Source organism: Strix uralensis, chromosome 3, assembly GCF_047716275.1.
Source record: "Strix uralensis isolate ZFMK-TIS-50842 chromosome 3, bStrUra1, whole genome shotgun sequence".
NCBI classification, from domain to species: Eukaryota; Metazoa; Chordata; class Aves; order Strigiformes; family Strigidae; genus Strix; species Strix uralensis.
In genome coordinates this window covers 97565489-97586470 of record NC_133974.1, presented here as the reverse complement: position 1 = coordinate 97586470, position 20982 = coordinate 97565489, and the positions used below count along the sequence as shown (strand labels likewise).

The 20982-nt window shown below is 40.3% G+C and overlaps 1 protein-coding gene across 1 annotated transcript in view; it reads right to left on the bottom strand.

Annotated features, from left to right (window-relative positions):
• Positions 1 to 20575, bottom strand: part of PLB1 (phospholipase B1) — an 81094-nt gene extending 60519 nt beyond the window's left edge. The window contains exons 1-14 of the mRNA XM_074864842.1: positions 20524 to 20575; positions 16165 to 16202; positions 14925 to 14988; positions 14383 to 14441; positions 12872 to 12912; positions 11967 to 12010; positions 10935 to 11022; positions 10344 to 10395; positions 9081 to 9167; positions 8535 to 8597; positions 7276 to 7358; positions 4715 to 4793; positions 3948 to 4052; positions 2331 to 2423 (exon numbers count right to left, since the gene is read on the bottom strand). Of these exons, the coding sequence (XP_074720943.1) occupies positions 2331 to 2423; positions 3948 to 4052; positions 4715 to 4793; positions 7276 to 7358; positions 8535 to 8597; positions 9081 to 9167; positions 10344 to 10395; positions 10935 to 11022; positions 11967 to 12010; positions 12872 to 12912; positions 14383 to 14441; positions 14925 to 14988; positions 16165 to 16202; positions 20524 to 20572 (945 nt within the window). The 5' untranslated portion in view covers positions 20573 to 20575. The remainder of the gene's footprint in view (positions 1 to 2330; positions 2424 to 3947; positions 4053 to 4714; positions 4794 to 7275; positions 7359 to 8534; positions 8598 to 9080; positions 9168 to 10343; positions 10396 to 10934; positions 11023 to 11966; positions 12011 to 12871; positions 12913 to 14382; positions 14442 to 14924; positions 14989 to 16164; positions 16203 to 20523) is intronic.
• Between the last annotated feature and the right edge of the window lie 407 nt (positions 20576 to 20982).

The window sequence follows — 20982 nt, the reverse complement described above, 5'->3', positions numbered from 1 at the left end:
AAACAAAAAAAACACCAACCCCCCCCCCCCCCCCAAAAAAAAAAAAAAAAGAGCTACAGTCTAGACTTGGGGAAAAAAAAAGAAAGTGAAGCCCATTAGAAGCACATGAACTCTTCTAATTGCCAAGTCTGATAAAAGAAAAGGATATTACTCAAAGCTGCAGGTCAGTTTCCCACTGATAAGCCCTAGAAAACATATTCATTCAGGCTGATCTATTGCCACAGTTAGGTGGATCTCCAACAGCTTTAGTTTCAGTTGTCCCCAAACATTTCCTTCTGGAGAGGCATAAAATAGGCTGGCAAACTGGTGGCACTGTGGTCCTTCTCCAGTCAGAATCATGACTTTTCTGCACTACCTGAAAACATATTCAGCATTACATTTCAAAAATTTGCTGATGGAAAAATCCATGCTGAGCAGATGTAAAGGGCCACTTTTCAGAGCAAATTGGATGTTCATACTTTGCGTGGTTTGCTCCCAACTAGCTTCAATATTTATAATGATTAGTATCTGAGGAGGATATGCCACTGCTTTCTAGTGTCTTACAGATCATGTTTAGGTGATGGTGATTGTGTGATCTAGGTAAAGATCTCCAACGCTGATGGGGACACTGAGACATGGGCTGTTAAAGTAACTTGCTCAGCTTCTTTACAGAAAACTGCTAGAAACAGAGAGACTGTTCAATTCATACTTCAGGAACCTGACTTTCAGTGTTTGCTTTGCTCATTTGACTAATGACACTAATTGCCTAGTGGGACTAAGGCAAAACAATGATAAAGAAGCCAACGTGTATCTTATTATGGCATCTATTTTATGATTGAAGAACTGAGGTAGGAACTTTGACATCATGATAAGGAATGTCACAGATAACAACAAAGGAGATAACTGGATGCAACTTGGTTGTTCCAAGGTTAGAGCTTCAGCAGCTGATCAATTTTTAACTCTTTGGCTCCTACTAAAGTCCTACTAACTTTAACTAAAAGATAACATCTTTTAATAAAGTGACTATATGATTTTTCTAGCTATATCATCTGGTTGGGTAAAAGCCTCTTCCTGCAAATCCTGCTTCTTTAAATTATCAGAGCTACAACAGCATTACTACTGCCAAAATTAGCATAAAAGGAAACAAGAACATGCCAATCTGCTTGGATTTATTTTTAAATGTGGTTAAAGGCAGTTGCATTATAGACATTTTTTCCTTCATGCTTAGGATAATTTGGACAGACACAGGAATAGTAGGTGCTCTCAAATGAAAATCTAACATGTGGACTGCAAAACAAGCAAAAAAGTCTTTTATCTTTAATCTAACTTAATTGGCCATTGCAGATTCTTTTTAATTAAAAAAAAGTAGGTGTATAAGAAGGTTATTAGTAAAAAAAAGCAGAAAATTTTGAAAGTTGCTAAGTCAGAACGAATAGTAAAATCAACATCTTATCCAAAAACACTGATATCAGGGCATATCCAAATATAATATGCACTAAGCAGTAACATCCTACTTTGCTCTGGTGAGTCCAAAACCACTTGCCTGCTTTTTTGTCTCATTCATATTGAAAAGCAGCTCCCATTTCTTCACTTGCCCCCATCACCAATTTAAAAATGCAAACCCCTCCAGCTGTACATACATCCACTCAGTCACACTCACAAATGCTGTGTCAGCAGCTCAAATCTGAAGAAGGAAACAGCCTCCTACAGAATTGGTCATCGTGTTCAAGGTCAAGCGGGTCTTTCAGACACCCTCTTCCACCCATTAGAAGGCACAATTTGTTGTCTTTCCTCAGCTGGGTAGGACATCGAGCTCTTGAGGGAGTAACAGGAGCTCCTCAAGGCTATCTATCACCTTTTTACTATGAGCAACAGCAGCAGAAGAATGATGGTTAAGGAGGAGATAACATTATGAGGCTCATTAGTAAAGAGGGGGTATGAATACAGAACAGAGTAGACAGAAGAATATAATCGCTATAATCTCAGGTTAGAACGAGCCTCAGTTGTCACTGTGCAACACTGTCACAGAGGTAAGACTAGCAAAAGAAGGGTCTGTCACAGCTCATTTACTCCCTCAGACTTCCCCAAGTGGCTACTTTGGAAACCTTTCTAAAAAACTCTTGATAGTAAGTAGGAGCCACAGAACAGCAAGAGATTTGTCTTTGGAATGTAGGGCATTTAGCATTATTTGAGTTCAGTCTCTCTGCACGGTGGAGGATAGCAGTCATGGGATGTTTCTTTCCTATATTCTTCCTTCCCCCACCTCCTCACTACTCAAAGCCTAGTTAGTGTGGAGTTGTTACCAGGCATCTGTACTTAGTCCAGTAAGCAAAATTGTCTGTGGTATTCACCATGTTGTTCCAGAGACCCACAGCCATGAAAATATATTCTTCTTCCAGAGTTTCCACTTGTGTCTTTGATGTGGTAATGAAGCCATCCCTGCCCTGAAAGAGAAAGCATTTCAACCCTGAGAAAACACTTAGAGAGTATGGAAAGATGAAATATTCAGCCACAAAAGGTCTTGATCTGTAAAATAATATTCATATACAAAAGAATATCAATATCTGGTACTCTCATTAAGCCACTTGTTGCTGATCTCAGTTACTGCTGGTGTGTCAAGACAGAACAGATGCTGTTCTTGTAAGTGATTGTTGTATCTACCACTGTAAGGGACTGCACATCAACCAGACAAGACCAGAGCAACAGCAAAGCATGATCACAATAATGACATACCAGAGATCAAGGAGGCTCAGAGATGTGATCACATGAGTGATTTGGAATAAACAACACTTCTTCTAGCTAACACATGCATTTAAAAAGTGGAAGCATGCAGAATTTGTCTTAAGAGATCATGCTTATTTTTAAATGGAAGTAACTGTTCGAAGAGTTTGGAAGATTATACGTGGTGGCCTGCAGCTGTACCACAAATCAGAAGAAATAAAGAATCCACCTATGACATAAGATGGCATTTAAGGCAATAACAGACCAATTTACTAAGAAAAAAAAGTAATGCCATGAAAGTTAAAAGTCTGCCATTTGCATATGGACCAGCCATCAACAAAACAAGCCTGGCATAAGATGACCCAGCAGCAAAGGAAGATTTTGCAACATAGCAGACCCCAACCTTCCTGGAAGACAAATTTCTTCTCCCAGTTCACTTTGTTCTGATACTGAGCTGAGGGGAGCAATGGAATTACCAGAAATTCAAGGAGCTATTATGATGCCCAGGAACCAGACCATGACTCACCACCACCTGTTTTACAAATAACCACCTAATGTTATGTGTTGGATTTTGATACCTTGCTCTGAGTGAACCATTATCTAAGAAGTAATATTTTCCCTCTTCATTGCCAGGTCTCAGACAACCTTGACCTTTGAACTTCCCTTTAAAGATCACTTACAACAAAATCATGTCTGACATCCCAGGCAACCCTATCTACATACATTCCCCACTGACTATACCAGTACAAAATCTGGACAAAATTCATTCACAGGTTCCCAGACTGCATTAATCTCATTTCAAGGAGCTAACTCTACTTTCCAACAGTTTACAAGACCTTTATTTTTTTCCCTCCTACCCATTTTTAAATGCTTCTTGTTACCCACTTTTTACTTTTGTTGCTTAACACACATGAGCATACTCAGGGATGAATATGCTGATGACTACAAAGATATGGAAAAATTAGCAGCACTGACAATTGCCAGACACTTGTGACAGAGGTGCTGTGACTTGATTTCTCCAGGAACATTCCATTCAAATAACAGAGGGTCTCCGACTGATGCTGTGTGAAGCCCATGCTCCACTCTCAGGACCTCAGTGTTCGTTCCTGAGGTGTGTTCTGCATGTGCCTGGCTACCCTTGTTTTCTAGCATTACACACAGCCTAGACAGGCAAGAGCCAGCTGAATGTTGCACTCAATCTCAGGAGATACCATCCAGAAAGAATGAAGCAACTTGAGTTTACTCACTCGTCTGAGCAGCAGATTTCTTCCTTGTAGAGAAGGCTGAAGAACGACAGTGAAGTCATCCTTTTGATTAAACCTCTCAGACTCCATCAGTTTTTCCCAAGCATCCTGAATAGACAGCCATTTAATCAGATGAGTATTATCAGGTAAAGAGTGTAATAACATATGTGCAATTCGTCAGGGTTTAAAGTGAACTAAGATTATCCCCATCCCTAATAAACCACAATAATAAAATTCTGTAATCCAGAACAAGGACAGTAATTTAATGTTATCTTCTTACATAATAATTGTAAGCTCGTTGTAGTTATAAGAAAGCTACACTGATTTACTCTAATTTACTCTTTGAAAGACCAGCAAACTTAAGGCAGCAATGAAAAGTCAATGCTTATTGCCTCCCTGTCATTTTTAAAAGGAACTCCAGCACAACTGTCTTTGCTTAACAGAAAGTTTCCCTCTTCTAAATCATGTGTCAGGTTACTGGACAAGATGGATCATTTCTCTGATGGGATATGATAAACCCTAGGTTGCCAAAAGCTATATAGTCATCGGAAACTTCAAGAGATACTAAGATCACTCAGGTATAGAGAGAATTTATCTCCAATGTTCCCAATCTAAGAAATGGGGTCAGGATTGCTGTGGACATGTGGTAAAAAGACTCTTACTCAACTTCCTCACTGCTATCCCTCCCTTAAGTCCTCACTTTAGTCTAATCCAGAAAATGAATAGATGTATCTAGGAATGAGTGCCAAACAACACAGAAGATGCCATACCTGATAGGACCACCTCAATATGTTATCATCTAATATGGAGTGTTCACCAACACAATTGCACTGATTCCTGCTTGGATTGCTGCAGAAAAGAATGAAAAACATGAAAGACATTATGAACTTTTGATAAACAAGACAAATAGCATGAATGAACTCTTTTAAGGCACTGACATATCTTGAAGACTAAGTTGTTTCATATATTGAGAAAGCTACAGGGAACATCCTAATTTTTGATATAAACATAGAATGATATAAATGTCCACATCCAGAGCTTTGGATTGTTTCTTGATTTGGATTCAGATGACAAATATGCCAGACTTGGATTAGCATGGGGTCTCACAAGCTAGCAGCATGCTCAGGCTTAAAATAGCAGCTGCACTAGTTTTCAAACGTTTTCCCCTCTATAGCCATATAGGAGAATTGAATACACTCAGAATACTTTCACAGAAACTTTTGCTTTAGTATTTGGCAACAAGACCTGCATCTAGAAATGTGGAAGGAAGCTTAATGCTGCAAAAGCTTATATATCCTAAAGGATGGCCAGACATTGTCAGGCAGCTAACCAATCTCAGCCAAATTTCTGACCTGCAAGGTGAGATGTGCATACTGCATATTTCTGCAGCTAGTTGGAGAACTCAGACCTCCCAAGGCTATAGACAGGAACAATAAAAGATACATTTAAGATTAGTCTGGTTCCAGCAAAGATATATTCAGTGGAAAATGCCTGAGTGGACAGCAATCTGAGAAATCTTTTTGTGGGATTTGCAGATGTAAGCAGTAAGTACCTGTCAGGATTAGACTCTCTCTCCTTTTCACAGAACTCTAGCTAAACCTATAAAAATGGGAGTTGTCTGTTAAAGTGCTTTCATCACCACAGATCAGTGAAAGAAATATGAACTCAGGACCAGAATCTTACCCAAGCCTAACAGAAGAACCTCATAAAATAGATGAGGAGAGTTACATACCTAAAAATTGGGTTGACACACTACTTTTAGTGCAGACAACACTTCTAGTTAGTAAGAAACTAATAAAGGAAGAAACTTTAAATCCATATTATGTATCAAACATCAATGCCTAAAGTTAGGTACTGACATGGGACTGGGAGTGTCAGCCACTATTCTTTTAGACACTCGAGATTTCATCTTTTAGTATGGGCTTATGTTTTTCTTTCAAAGAGCAGTTCAAAATGAAGACTTGGTAGCCAAATGCTGAGGCCCTTATCTGGGACATGATCTGGGCCTGAGGCTGAGATGAACCCAGGAGTTTATGAAATAGTAAAGTACAAGTCTTGCAAGCTGGTGGAACTGTTCAGCCAGATAAACACAGCGACAAGAACATGCTGACGAGAAAGCAAATTGCCTTAAGTTGAAAAGGAAATATAAAAATTCCTCAGAGGAAAAGAAAATAGATCTATTTAATTTTATTTTTTAAAGGTCTTCAATATATGGAAAGGCCCATATTCCTAAATCCATCTTTTCCACATCTTATTCACCTGTCTCACATTTTCCCCCTTAGTGCCTGTGCAGGAGAAATAAGCTACAATGCTCCGTGCAGTTGCTTTTGACAAGGAAAGCTTCTCCTCTGCTTATACTGGTTGTTAAGCACGTGGTTACACAGCAGCCAGACCCCTTCCTTGACTAATGGAACATCTCCTGGGTTGTATACATGCAAAGCTTGTGAAACACTTCAGGATAACTATATTAGTACATATAGTGTCTTATGACACAGGAAAAAAAATTACTGTGGAGTAAAATGGAGTGGAATCTCATCAGCTGTAAACTACTCCATCATAACTGTCCATGTGCACACTCCTACTCCATACTAAATTGGGACATAAGCTACTCACACTTTTGTTAGAAGGTACTGAGAAAGGGAGATGGATGAAAGCATCTAAGCATGCAGTTACCATAAGGAACTGACAAGTTGGATGTTCTCCATCCTACCATCCCCTAAGACCACGTAGTAGCTTTCACATAGCCTATTAATGTGCTTTAAGTCCAGTTATTCCTTTTGTGACCATTGATACCTAGAAACTTAAACATTTAAAGAGCCTTCAGAGTTTTTGACTCAAGAGTTACAGGGCAGAAGTACCACTGACTAAAGAGCTGAGGGTGGGTAGATTGTGCAGTTTTGTGACTATAATCACAGTACTGGGTCTGGCTGGGATGGAGTTAACTTTCTTCATAGCAGCCCATATGGTGCTGTGTTTGGGAATTGTGGCTAAAACTGTTGATAACACACCAATGCTTTGGCTGTTGCTGAACAGTGCTTGTACAGCATCAAGGCTTTCTCTTTTTCCCCCCACTCTGGCCCAATATTTAAACATATGCTATCCAACTTGGCAGCATTAAAAGCACTTACTCTTCTTGGTAAAAATATGCCTTGCAGAGAGAGTTTATCAGAAACAAAATGGAGACCTAAAATATTTGACATACTTTTGTATTAAGGGCAGAAAAAACTGTTCAGAAGGCTCTATCTCAGTTATAAAGTCAGTATGTATACATAGCTATGTGTCTGAACACTAGCAGGAGACAGTGTCAAGAATTGAAAGAAACCTCTGTTACCTGACATTATTGTAATCTTGGCATGCAGGAGAGAAAGTTGTGAGTTCAGTGGAATCCACCAGATTTACAAAGGCCTTAGGAACCTACAGTAACAAAGTAAAAATTAATCATGTTATATTTGCAATTAAAGATCAGCAAGTAGTGATAACAGTAAGTTATGTCTACAACTTCACATGTGTTTCCTCTGGCCTGGGATTCTGTCTGCGTAAAATCAATAATCTAAGTCTTTGCCAGTTCTGCCCTGAACCCTACTCCTATGCCTGCCATCTAGAATAATGTTGATCATCATTCATGAAGTACTTGTGACCATGACTTCTTGACTGAAACCCAGCAATTCATTTTACATAACTGAAGTGGCCATCAGCCAACTAAATTGAACTCAAATGAACTAGGAACTGCCGTTTTTGTGGCAACGTACCAATGCAAAGCTGGGGATGAAATGTCCTGTATAATAGCACATGCACTCCTGCATCCCGCCTCACCTCTCCCCCAAGCAGAAAGCAGATTTCCATTTACATAATGATATTTCACTTTTACAAGTGCACATAAACAGATTCTGTAAATAATAGTGGAGAGACTCTGAAGAGAATGTGTGGGTGGAACTTCACCCATGCACAACATTTGTTGAAGTCAGTTTGAGAAAAACAAGTGGTTATGGCCTGATGCAATCAAATATTAGCAGGTTTAGAATATTCTTTAGCTCTTCAATCCAGCAAAACAAAATTCTTGGAAGATGCTATTGAAATACTTCAGATAAACAGTTAATAGTCTGTTTTAGCAGTGATATATCCTCATCCAGAAACCATCCTAGGTAAGTGGATAATTCTTAGCTCAGCCAGCTAGAAAACCTTTAGAAATGCTGAGATCTTAAAATGAACCCATAATAGGAAAAAAAGATTCATTATACATATTTTTAATGGGGTTTTTTTCTGGTCTGTAAAAGTCATCAGCAGGTAGTTAGAAGCCTGTATGCTGCTTAGGTAGCTCCACACATCCAGGAATTAGAAATCACTTAAGAAAACAAAGACTGAGTGGTACATCAGCTTGTGTTGCAAAACAAAGCAGTTACCCATCTGTCCTTTCTGTTTGCATGCATCAGCTTTTTAAAAGCAGGAATAAAACACTTAGTGACAAGGAATTGAGCCAATGAGACTGGTGTTCTAAGTCACCTGAACAGTGGTACAAGCCCTAGTCCAGTGAGGGAGACTGGAAAAATCAGCAACGGATTCAGGTATTCAAGGCTGATGAATAAATCTTACCTTTGTATACAAAAAATCCAAGACAGTTTTAAGTTGTTCCAGGTTGTGCAATATGCAGTTCTTCTGTAAATGAAATGAGAAATGCCATCAAAACTAGTAGAAAAAACAAAGTTACCAATTTGCCAAAAGTCACAAACCCTGTGTGCTGAGCTGTGTACTGAAGGGTTACTAACAACCACTATATTCTCGATTCAGCCTTAGCCAGCACCAAGAAAAAAACCCATGGAACATCTTGTAATTTAACTGCTTGTATTTTTTTTTTAATATATTAAGTTGTCTAAGACAGGGATGGGGAAGAAAAGTATCTTTAGACTTGCAGGTGGAAAAGGTATTCTGCTAAAGCATCTCAGACCTGGGATCGCAAATTAAGTACAGATGTTTATAAGTACAAAACACATCATGTGCCAGGAGCTTACATCACTGGATAGAGTCATTCCAACATCCTGGAACTAGCTACTCCTTTAGTTCACTATGGCAGAGAGCAGAGGTTGGGAAAGCTTCTTAACCACCTGCCTTGACTGCTAATCCACCCCATGAAAAGCTTACCAGTCGTGTGGAGGCACAGGAAGAACATGGGGTTTCAGCACTGAAAAACACTGTGATCAGTTTCCAGTCATTTTGGAAGTCCATCATCTGGGAGAAAAAAAAATAAAATTGAAGGAACAGGATGATAAGAGACCTATTTGCTATTTTCCTTTCTCACACAAGATTTGCTATGGCTTTAAATCAGCAAGACCAAGCAGTAGTCCATGGCCCAATCCTGGCCATCCTGACCATTTCCATTTGACAAGCCATCCAGCTTTTCTCTAGAAGAGACAGCAAATGGATGGTTAGGCAGCAAATGCTGCAATTAAAGCTGAACACGCACCTATAAAAAGCTCAGGATAGAGCCAGAGATTGATGCTACTGTCGGAGAAGATGGGCACACGCAACTTAGCACAGAGCTTGATGCTGCTTCTTTCCATCACTGTTGCAGCTTGCTGACAGGGTTAATGTTCCTGAACAGCTGAGATTGGGTCACACTAGTGGCATAAAGACTGGAACAAAAATCTGAGAGCTAAGCCCTGCTCAACTGTGCTATGTTTTTTAGGCAGTTCTCACCAATCCCAAAGAGCATTGGTTAGAACCACTCAGTTCCACAAAAATGTATGCTAAATCCATGTACAAACAGTCCAACGGATGTAGATCGAAGGGTCAATAGCAGAACCACCTTGGCAATCACATTTTCCCATTATGTCAAGACCATTTTACAAAATAACACACCTCAGCATTAAGAAAAATGAATGCATAAAACTCCAGGATGGGATTTACAAATCACTTGGCCACGAGTGAAAATTCAAGCTCTCACCAGCATCGACCACTGACATCAGCCAAAGCATATCTAGGCCTTTACTGTCCTTTTTGAAGATATGAACCTAAAGGACCAAGAGGAAACTGAAGAGGCAAATACTGAGAGTTATTATTTTTGTGTTCTTCTCAGAAACACTGGCACGGTTATGGAGTGTAGCTAGCAGAGGTCTCACATCCTTAACCAATAGAAAACAAACATACTGGCTTCCCTACCAAGCTCTTCAGCCACTCTGACAAATGTAAACCAGGTGGAATACTTTCAAGAACAAAACTCTGTACTCGAAAGGTACAGAATTGATTCTTATTTACAACAGAAAGACCAAAGTCTGTTAACCTAAATACATGGCATTTTTTTATTTTGAAGAGAGTTTTGAGCGCTGTTTAAAGTTTTTAATCACATTTCTCCCTTTTTCTTCTTCAACACCAAGCTCTCTGAATTGTCCTGTGTTTTAAACAAACCTGATTCTCTTTCATGAGCTTCACTATTTCTTCAGCTTGATGCAGGAGGTCTCTGAAAAGCAGAAAAGAAAAGAGAAACTATGAAGGCACCAGTAAGGGTAAAGCCTTGGCTGATTTTTACCTTTAACTCAAACAACATTTGAGACTTCAGGTGGGATTAATCTTTTCTCTCCTAAATGTGTTAAGATTAGACACTTGTCTGTGCTACACAGAGAGCCTCGGGTGATTAGCTCATATTCAAGCATCTCACTTTCAGACATGTGCACTTAGATGAAAACAGCAGACACAGCTTGGTAGTCACACCTCTAATTCTATTTGAGCCAGAAAATTTGTTTTGCAGCTATGAAGAGGGAGACCTGATGTTAAGTCAGGTGCTCCAGACCCCAAAGCACACAGTGGGCTTTGTTTCTCCTGCTGCTAAGAGGAGACAATTGAACCAGAGTGGCAGGGTCTGTCCCTGGAGTGTCTGTGCAGCCTCTGCCAGTACTGAACATATTCTGTGTCCAGTGAAGTGCTCCAGCACCAAAGGCTTCCATCCTGCACCTTGCCAGCTGGAAATCAACTGCCCAGCCAAAAACCCCTCAGACTTACATGGCTTGACGACTGTCTGGTGTCGCTCCCTTTGTGCCAGGGAGAGGAGACTGGTGTAGGACCGAGGGATTAAAACTGCTAATGAGAACTGAATGACATACACAGGTTAGGCGATTTCTGCATACAGGGGATTTCACTGTAAACACAACAGAACTAAAACAGCCAGAAAATGTGAAGTCTGAGTATCTCTTGGCAGGCATGAGATGTATGCCCAAGCCCCTCTGCAGCTGTTCTTGCTGGTTTTGCTACTCACTTTCTTAAGTGGAGGTTTGATGTCTGAGTTTTTCTCCAGACCCGGGTCAGAAACCTTCATCCCCATCTCTCATGACAGGCACAAGTAGTGTAGGTGGATTTAAATACAGGCAGATATCAAAATGAAGCTACAGGGAAGGGCTACCCAGAGACAGCCTGCTGAAGCTGCCAGGTTTTAAACCCCTTTCACAGGGAAATGGAGATGACATTAAGACACTAGGAAGAAGATTTGGAGGGAAGGACCCTGGAGCTATCCACTACTCAACTCAGCATTTCAGTGGACCTGAAGGTTTTACTTGCAACACCTTTCAAGCAAGTCAAGGTTGCCTTCAGAGCCAGCTGGAACCAGCTGATAGGTGATGAATTAACATATGTGGTGCATCTGTAGCAGCCCCAGTGTAAATCCTGAACACGTGGTAGTGGAAAGAGTACTGGACAGGCAAATCCACACAAGATTTCACTGGGCTAGCATGGGCAGCAAGCACACACCAGCAGGGATTGTGGCGTGGGTAGTAGTAGCAGCCCAAAAATCCCTGTGTAAGACTCTTGCAGCAGTCTGTCAGCACCCCTTCTTCACCACTATTTGTCTACTCGGACAGTCTTTAAAGCCAGCACAGATAACCCAGCCTGTCTGTACTCATGTCCCCCAAGTACAGGGGCTTCCCTTACATCCCTGCACTGTGCTTGTGCTGCACCTGCTCTGCAGCCCAGCAAGGTCCTGGAGCTCCTGCCAGCACGCTGTTCAATTTGCTTGAGTTTCAGTGTGACAGCAAGACACACCTGCTAAAGTTTCCACGCTTACTTCAAGAAGGCTCTTTCCTGTGCTATAGAAAGGGAAGAGAAAACAGGAAGTTGCTGTTACTACGTTTCTCAAAGAAAAATTATATTACAGCACAGCCCCTATTTCTTAGTAGCTATGCTACAGCTCAGAATGTGTATTCATGGCAGCTGCTGAAATTAAGAATGAGGCCTTTCTTTCCCCAAAATCATCATGTCATCAGCTACTGCAGCATAAGAACACAGTCTTAGATATCAATTTTTTGTGTCTCTGTACACTCTGCATGTTGCAGTAATTGTGCTTATGCATACATACAAGTAATGCAGGGACCTCTCTGTGTGCACCCACATACAAGTGGACACAGATGTTTGTGCAAACATTTAAAAAAATTAGTCTTTTAAAGTTTGTCTGTGCAGAGCCAAAAGAGCTATGCAGATGTGCATCTACAAGGTTTAGCCATACATTCACTCGATGATTTAGATCTGCTAAGGGGGCATGAAAGAAGAAAATGGGGTAAGGCTTGTCTATGAAGCACTGGAAATCATCCAACCAGAGGATTCCTGGGATCAGGACTCCTGGGTTCTTCCTTTGCTTTGATAAATTCCTGCCTTCTGGTCTCTAACTAGTGGATGATGATATTTACTACCTAGGATTTATCACGCAGCAATGATTCTTAATCAAGGTTATTGCAACTCTAAGGTAGTTCTGTATTTTGCATAAGTACAAAGAATTTCTGTTAACTAAGGACTGGGAAGGATCCAGTGTCTCAAATTCCTTTATATTTTGCATAGCCTTTCTCCTCCTCTCTACAAAACAATAATAAGACTTACTAGGGCCCAATTCCTGCACTGTGATACTGTATAAATTAGTATTATGGCACTTATCAATGCTAACAATTCCTTGTTACCTTTGGAGTAAATCCTCATGATGTACACCAGATCCTGGTGTCTGTGAACAAGCAAGCAATAAGATTAGCATTAAGCAAAGGGTAAACTAGCTCTACATGTGCTGTTCCCCTCCAGTATTCCACTCCTGTTATAGATGGCATTGTTTTCTACATACTCTTCACCATTGCACTGTAGTTATTCACAGATTTAAATTCTTTTCCAGGGCTTCCTTATTACAGCATATTTTCATAGTCTGGTAATCCTTTCTTAGTTACTGCTTTCATTAATGAATTTATTACATATGGCTTAAAATAAAATTTGAGTACTTGAACTCAAATTCAGTCAAATGAAAAGCTGTTCTAAACCACACTGCTCTGTATCTACTCATTTTCAATAAGGGACATGACCTGAAGTCATGTAGATAATTTACATGGATGGCACTCAGCCAGCATGGTGTCTGTTAAAAAAACCTTCAACATTAAACAGAAGAACTTCATTGATTTCAGAGAGCCTGAGGAGGAGACAGTAACAGATGCTTGCTCTAGGAAAGTAGACATTCCTTGAAAGAAAATAGTTTATATGTTTTTCTGTGGCATCATCCACAAGCAACAAAGACATTAGCACAAAAAAGATTTGTGCTAAAGGGCCATGCATCTGATACGGGTGAAACGCCTTTGCATTCAGGACAATTATTTTCTTCCATAGAGGGAGGTACTCACAAGGAGTCCAGGAGTGCTGATTTTCTAGTGGAAAGCTTTCATCCCAAGAAAAAGTATGCTGTCTTGATGAATACTACCTCAAATTTGAAAGTTGTCTTGTGATAAGGGAGAATCTCCTCCATTTCTTCGCATTGTAGCCCCTGCAATGGCTACCAATTTTTGCCCAATATACATTTCTACACTTCCTCAAAGCCTGAGAACTGTGGTTAAATGCTTTTAATTGGGCCTCAAATCTATTTCAGATATTCACTTCCAACTATTAAGATAAGCAAAGATAATCCAAATCTGATAGTATTAGAACAGGCAGGAGAACTTTACCCAGTGATTTATACATCAGAAGTATATCTTTGCGATTGTCCTACAGCCTCTGCCTTCTAGATAGGAAACCAGTCTCTACAGAAAACACTTCAACAGGATGGAAAATCTACTGCATTTCTCAATAATTTGTGGCGATCACCAAAATTGTACTTTTTTCCAGTTTGAATTTTCCCAGCTTCTTCTTCCAGTTATTTGACTTGTTATGCTCATTGCTAGGAAAATCCGAGCACTCTAATCAAATATCATGGTTCTCTGCAAGAGCACTGTGATCACATTTCCTCCTGCACGAAGTCAGCTGGCTATTTTTAGACTCAGGGCATACTGGAACACTGAACAGCAGGTATTTCCAGTCATTTTTCACCAGAAGCCTTTGATGCTTGCGGAAAGAATCAAGTTCTGAACGCCCTAACTGGGACCCCGAACTACCTCAGCTCACTTCATCATCACAACGGAGGAAATGGGTCACATTCAGCACACTTCCCGCTTGTACTTACTCTTTGCAAACTTCCTATTGCAGTGACTGTTTTAATGTCAGCTGGCCTCAAAGCATGAACTGCAGAAAAGCAAAACATGTCAGGTTAAAAAAGAGCAGTGACCTTGAAAGAAAATTACCAGTATACACCAATATACCAGTATACTAACACATAACAAAATTGATTAAAATATAAGAAGACTATACTGCTCTTTTTGACTGGCAGTTTTAAATCAGAGAGGATGAGAAACTTTACTCAGGTGTTCAGTAGATGCTTTGGGTACTTCAATGCACTGAAATGCTCAACCATCAGGCAAGAAGAGATCACAAAACACTGCTGTGAATGATTTAAGTAATAGCAGCATCCTCAACTAGCAACTGAAGAAACAAAGGTAGAAAAGTAATTATGAATAGAACAAAAAACTAGGGCATTTGTAGAGCCTACCTCCACTTCAGTCACATCCCACACATATGCATCCCCTCAAACAGCTGATTTCTCCTCCAGCCTATTCTCAAACAATTTTGGGAGGCAAAGCCTCTGCAAGGGTAATATCAAACACAAACCTGAAGATGAAGGGGTCTCAGGTAACATCGCCTGCTCACATGAAAACTGGAAGCTTCTTAGAGCCTTTGACATAAACAAATAAATATGGTTGACTGCTTAGCTCTAACAAGGAAATTTGTGGAAGGAGGGGTCCTATGGGCTCTGTTCTCACACAGTACCAAGCTCTTACTCATGTAACACAGTTTTAAAGAACAATTACACCTCTAGTAGAAATATATGGGAACACAGGTCTGGACAGCTGCACTGTCAAATCCACTCTTCCAAAACTTGACAATTTTTTGCTCAGTTTTCTTACTGATTGCCACAGAACTGGGCCTAAGCAAACAATGAAATGTGCTGAACACAACCTGTTACATCTATTGCTGCAAACAGTGAGTGCTTAATCTGGAAGAGGTCATAAGGACAGCTACTGCATATGCATCTTCACATGCCAAGGGGCACCCAATGGACACAACAAAAAGCTACATCTCCAATGTGCAACAGGAAAGGCAGAATGAACCAATTCTGGGTCCTTAGCATCTGGCAAAATTCCCAGGTTATCACGGAAAGCACTAAAGAGGGGGAAAAAAAGAGATACATTTGGGGCAAGGATGTGAGTAATGTTATTCACTCAGCATGAGAGACAGCTCAGTACCACTAGGAACATTATCTAATGCCCTCCTACATCTTGACTGCAGCTATGGCCCAACATCTAGTACTTTAAAGAGAGATAAAAGACAACCCCCCCAGGGTGACTTGGTCAGGCCTTCCCTCATCACTATGATCATGTTTGGTTAGCTGACCATCACTACTATGTGAAGGTGAAACCTGTATTGCGACAAGGGCTCCACAATCTGTATTGTGACACAGTCCCCATGCACCCCTTAGTCCCCAGTTGGAGGACTTTAATGGCGTGCATGCTTTGCACCATTATAGAGCAAGGGAGAGTTTAATCTTGTGTTTCTAAAAGAGCAACAGAACATCTAGGAACATGTGCTAACCACAACCGATCTACGTACAGGATAATAACAAACGTTGCTCGCAGAAACCTTTATTTCCTGATTAGGTACTGTAATCTTGCAGCTGCAATATCACATTGCTGAGTCATTTGCTTTGCATTTATTCTTTGCAGAAATGAACAGTTTAAAGCACCAAGCTGTATTTTTCCTTCTTCTGCCTGCCTCAGAGGAAGCAACAGCCAGAAAGGTGATAATAGGTATTGAGAAAAGGAAAAAAGATAAAGCTGTACTCATACTTTACCTTTAGTTTCTCCTGTTCTTCCAAATTATCTGCATTACCTTAAAAACATTAAAAGAATGAATTATGCTATTTTTTTACATTCGAAAAACACTTCAGAAGACTTAATGTACCTAAAAACAGAATTCTGAGAGGAGCAACCTTTCTCCTCTGCCCTATTTTTCCAAAGATGAGGCTCATCCCAACAACCAAATGTATTTTCTTAGTTTTTGTTATACTAGAATAAACTTCTAGTTATTATAAGCGGGTGAGATGTTGAAATTAGTGGATTACAATGAAGTCATACACACAGGTGATGGGCTGCTTGTGGATCTCCTCAACCAACCTCATCCTCCACAGGCCTTTTCTACCTGTTTTCCTCTTCAAAATGTTTCATATACCACTGTAGTCTTATTCTGTCAAAATTTAGAGTAATTTGAACATGTAGAAGGTGGAACTCCTTGAAAAGGAGCAATTCACATTAATCTACATCTCCCACAGTTAGAGCGCAACATCACACTGTTGTGAGTTTGCCATAGTGATACGAAACAGCTGCAATTTATTCTCTTAGTAGAGAGTGTTGACAGATGAAATAGCCTGTGGAGCCAGCAGTCAGGCCTGTAGCTAGTTCAGTAAACATTATTCTCTTTCCTTGAGTATACACTTGGATTTATACACATAGATTTTGATTTATCCTAAAATCTCCACAAACATAGCCACAAAGTCTGGGTCTGGATCCTCAGCTGAACTTCAAAGCGTTCTCACAGCTCTCTCTGCTTGCCACACTGAAGCCTTCAGTATCCAGAAAGTCTCATAATGAATCTTGCTGTGCTTAGAATAATTGTCCTTTAACATCCAGGAGCTACTTGTGGGATATTTAGTCCTGCTGCATACATCTGCTTGTACACCATTCTTTCCATGTCAAAGACAGAGTAAATGCAGAGCAAGCACGGCCCAGCAGGTGAGATATGCTTGGTACGCAGGGTAGCCAGCAGTCCTCACACTGCAGGGAGGTGATGTGCCCTGCAGGAGCAGGGGGCTCCGGGCAGCCCCTGTGGACATGGGTACCAGTGCACACAGAGGTCAGCATGGTGGCAGAAAGCCACTACTGCTCCCCATGACCCCCTCAGCCTGTCTCATGAGACACACTACATGACCTTCAATAACTGTCAGCAACTTCCATACATTTGGAGTTCTTCCCCCCACCTTGGGTTTCAGCCATTTGCAAATTTATATTATTTTTACTGTACTTAGTAGAAAATTGAGACAGTTGCTCTCTGGCTGTTGTGTGACATTTTATTTAAAATTTGTGCTTGTTCAATCCATGTTTGTAGATGATGCTTTACTCAGGACAATAACCAGAACCCCAGCTCTACTCTTTGAGATACTGGAGGCACGTACAATGAGGGACTTGTCTGCATCACACAAATCTGTTGCAGAAACTCAGTATGTCTGAGAATTTTAACACTAAATTTCAACTATATTTGAGAATAGATTCACAGGTTACACTGAGGGAGAAAGGGGGTCCAGTCCTAGTTTCCAGGATTGGGGATGTCAGAGGGGCTAGGAACGATCTCTCGATATTTCAAAGATTTAAGAACGGCTGTACTGTGTCAGACTGGAGGTCCATCTAATCTGGGATTCTGCCTCTGACAACATCCAAATGCAGATGCTTAGGGAAAGAATAAGGAAAATACAGTTATACTTCCATGCTCTATCCTCCCAACTATCTGTGCTGTTCGTCTCCCTAAACAAGCAATTATCTAATGTTGAAGAACTCCCAGAGACATTTAATTCATGAATTTGCCTATTTATTTTTCTAACTCTCTCACTTTCAGCTTCCCCCAAGTCCTGCGGCAAAGGTGCTTTATCACATAATTACATGTTGGAAAAAAGTACTTTCCTATTCATTAATAACTTGATCTATTTCCTTGTTGTTCTTGTAAAGAGTAGTCATTCCCCTGTTTCTACAACATTTACCATTTTGCGTATGTTTGTATGTCTTTATCATATACCTATCCATCCTTCTCCCAGGCTGAAGGGTCAGTCTATTTGATCTCATGTGGAAGTTGTTTTGTAAGTCTGAGCACTCTTCCCCTTTATACTCCTCCTAGGTTTTTCCACATCTTTTTTGAGATGAAAAGTCTTGACAATTGTCAAGGTTTGGGTGAACTATGGACCTATACACAGCAGCAGCAAAACGTTTTCTGTGCTGTGCTTTCCCTGACTCCTGAAATTGTTGTCTGCGTTTTGTCAACACTGAGCTGATGTCCTGATGTCTTCAGAGAGCTATGTTCTGTGACCAAGCAGTGTCTAATTTAGAGTTCACCGTAGCGTACATATAGCTAGAGTAAGTTTTCCCCATATGTATTACTTTTAAGTTTTCATTCTAAGCATCCTTAATAGTTTTGCATCAGCAAGCTTCTGAATATGCGGAGAGCCCATGTCCCAACACAGGTCAGTACATGCCTCTGCAGGTTCACTCTCCCCTCTTCTCAGAGTTTGAAAATTTGCAATCTGATTCTTCAGTCCCTGACTTTTACCCAGGGGCCCACAAAGATGTCCTCACCCTTATACCGTGACAGTTAGCTTCCTTAGGAGCTCTTACTCAAAAGATTTGTGGAAATCCAAATACATCCCATCTGAATAATCAATCCATGGGCATGTGCCCACTGTTACAGATTTTCTTGATCAATTCCAGAGAAGCTCCCCTGTTATATTTATGCCGAGTCAGTTCACTCTGTTCTTTATGCTGCTATCACCAATTTGCCTAGTGCAGAAGACAACCTTACTGCTTTTGTACAACTATTACCACTGCAGTTCCCCAGATTGTTCTAAAATGAAGCCCATTATAAAAACTTCTCACATTTGCCATCTTCCATTCCTGACACCAAGGCTGATTCAAGAAAGTCTCTGCCACAGTTAATACAATGGACACCACAGTTAATACAATGGACATGTTCATATTTCTACTTGGCTCACTCCCGTGGGTGGATAACATCTAATACTGGCAGTTCTTTTACTGTTTGTACTTAATTTGTTCAAGGATTTGACTGTTCCCACATTTGTCCCCTGTGCTGAAAGGCTCTGAGTGCAAGGCCATTTTTAAGCTCTTGTGCAGAGGACACCAAAGAAAACAGAAATTAATTTAGTTTTTCTGCTGGGCTTCAGCTTTCTTTTATACATCAGTCAGCCCTACAGATTGTCTCTTTCAGATGTATTTGAAAAAGGATTTATTGGTTTTTATTCCTTCAACAATGACTCATTGTTTCCCCTCAGATTCATTTTTGGCTTGGCTGATTAAATTTTAACCTCTTTAGTTTTCTAGAGTTTGCTTTGGATTTATGCTTTCCATAGGATGATTTTTTTTAACTCCTAGTACTCACAGTATTATAGTTACTCCCTTACTCTATCATTTAATAGTTCTAGTCTGTGGTTTTCATTTTCTCAACGTCACAAAAAAAAAAAAAGTAAAGTACTTTTCTGACAATTTTCCCAACATCTGGGAGAAAGATTCTATTCCTTCCTCTCTTGCTTTTATAGTTAACCTGTTTCAGCTAATAACTCTTACAGGCTGCTATCAACCAACATTTTTTTCCTGAATCAAATTTTCACAGGAACTGCAGTCACCATGCATCTTTTCCCCCAAAATAAAAAGCTCAGATGTGATGATTTCTTCTGTTTATTTTAGGAACCAAAATCTCCTAACAGTTAGTTATTTATCAGAGCAGTTTATAATCCTCTGAAGATATTTACCCTCACAACCTACTGGTAAGGTAAAGCGCTATTACTATTTCTCATTACTTTCTTACAGGCAGAGAGGGCTGAAGCACAGAGCCAATAGGGCCAAAACATACCTAGCATTTTAGTCCTAGAGCAACTACAAAAATGGCATCTGGCACCAAATGTGGACTTCACAGACCCAGTATAGGGAACAAAGGCTCCCCCCTACCCTGAAATTTGCAGAAAACTGAACAATGATGGCCTGAGTGCCAGGATGCTGCCTAACCCATTCACAAAATCACAATCACTGAAAAGAAGATGATCATAGATACGAATTCAGAGAAAACCCTTGCCTGAATTTCTGCACCATTTTGGGACAGATCTCACTGACGGTCTAATTATTTGATGACGTTTTTCTCAGAAAGCCTTAGTGCCTGCTTAAGATGCAGTCCATTCCCCGAACAGTGCAAACCAATGCATGTATCTTTATTGAAAATGATCAAACATACCCAAAATTACATGCAAGATCACAGTTCTACTCACAGATTTTCTTCATCCTGCTTCTAAGACTCCTGCTATACACCCACCTTGCAACAACTAAAAATATAGGTTCCTAAATACTGTGTAACTCAAATTTTCAAAAGGCCTTTCAAAACTTACCTTCTGAGGAGAGCAACTGAAGGAACAGCAGGCCTAACAATAGCTTCATGATAAGTACCTCTATGAATTGATAATCCTGGAGTGCTGTCTGTTAGACATTAAGGCTGTGAAGAAATAAATTCTCTTCTTTTTTCTCCTTTATATTTTAACAAGTTGATAACTCAGCAGCCATAAAATTTATTAGCCTCTTTACCTTTGGAAAGCAAAGCGACAATGGTATCTTATTTCAAAGACACTTGCAACCCCAGTTTATATATTGCCCCATCCAAGGGTCAAAGAAGTACAAGTGGCATGGCTTCTCTCACTTGTTCAGAGACAGCTGGCCACTTTTCAGGGGGACTCTTGGCAAATATGAGAACCTAGATCACATGAGTCAGCTTCCAGCAGGGTCAAGGCTCTTCCAGGCAATACATAACACACTCATTTGGCATTAGCCTGCCTCTACCAGAGAGGGAAGGA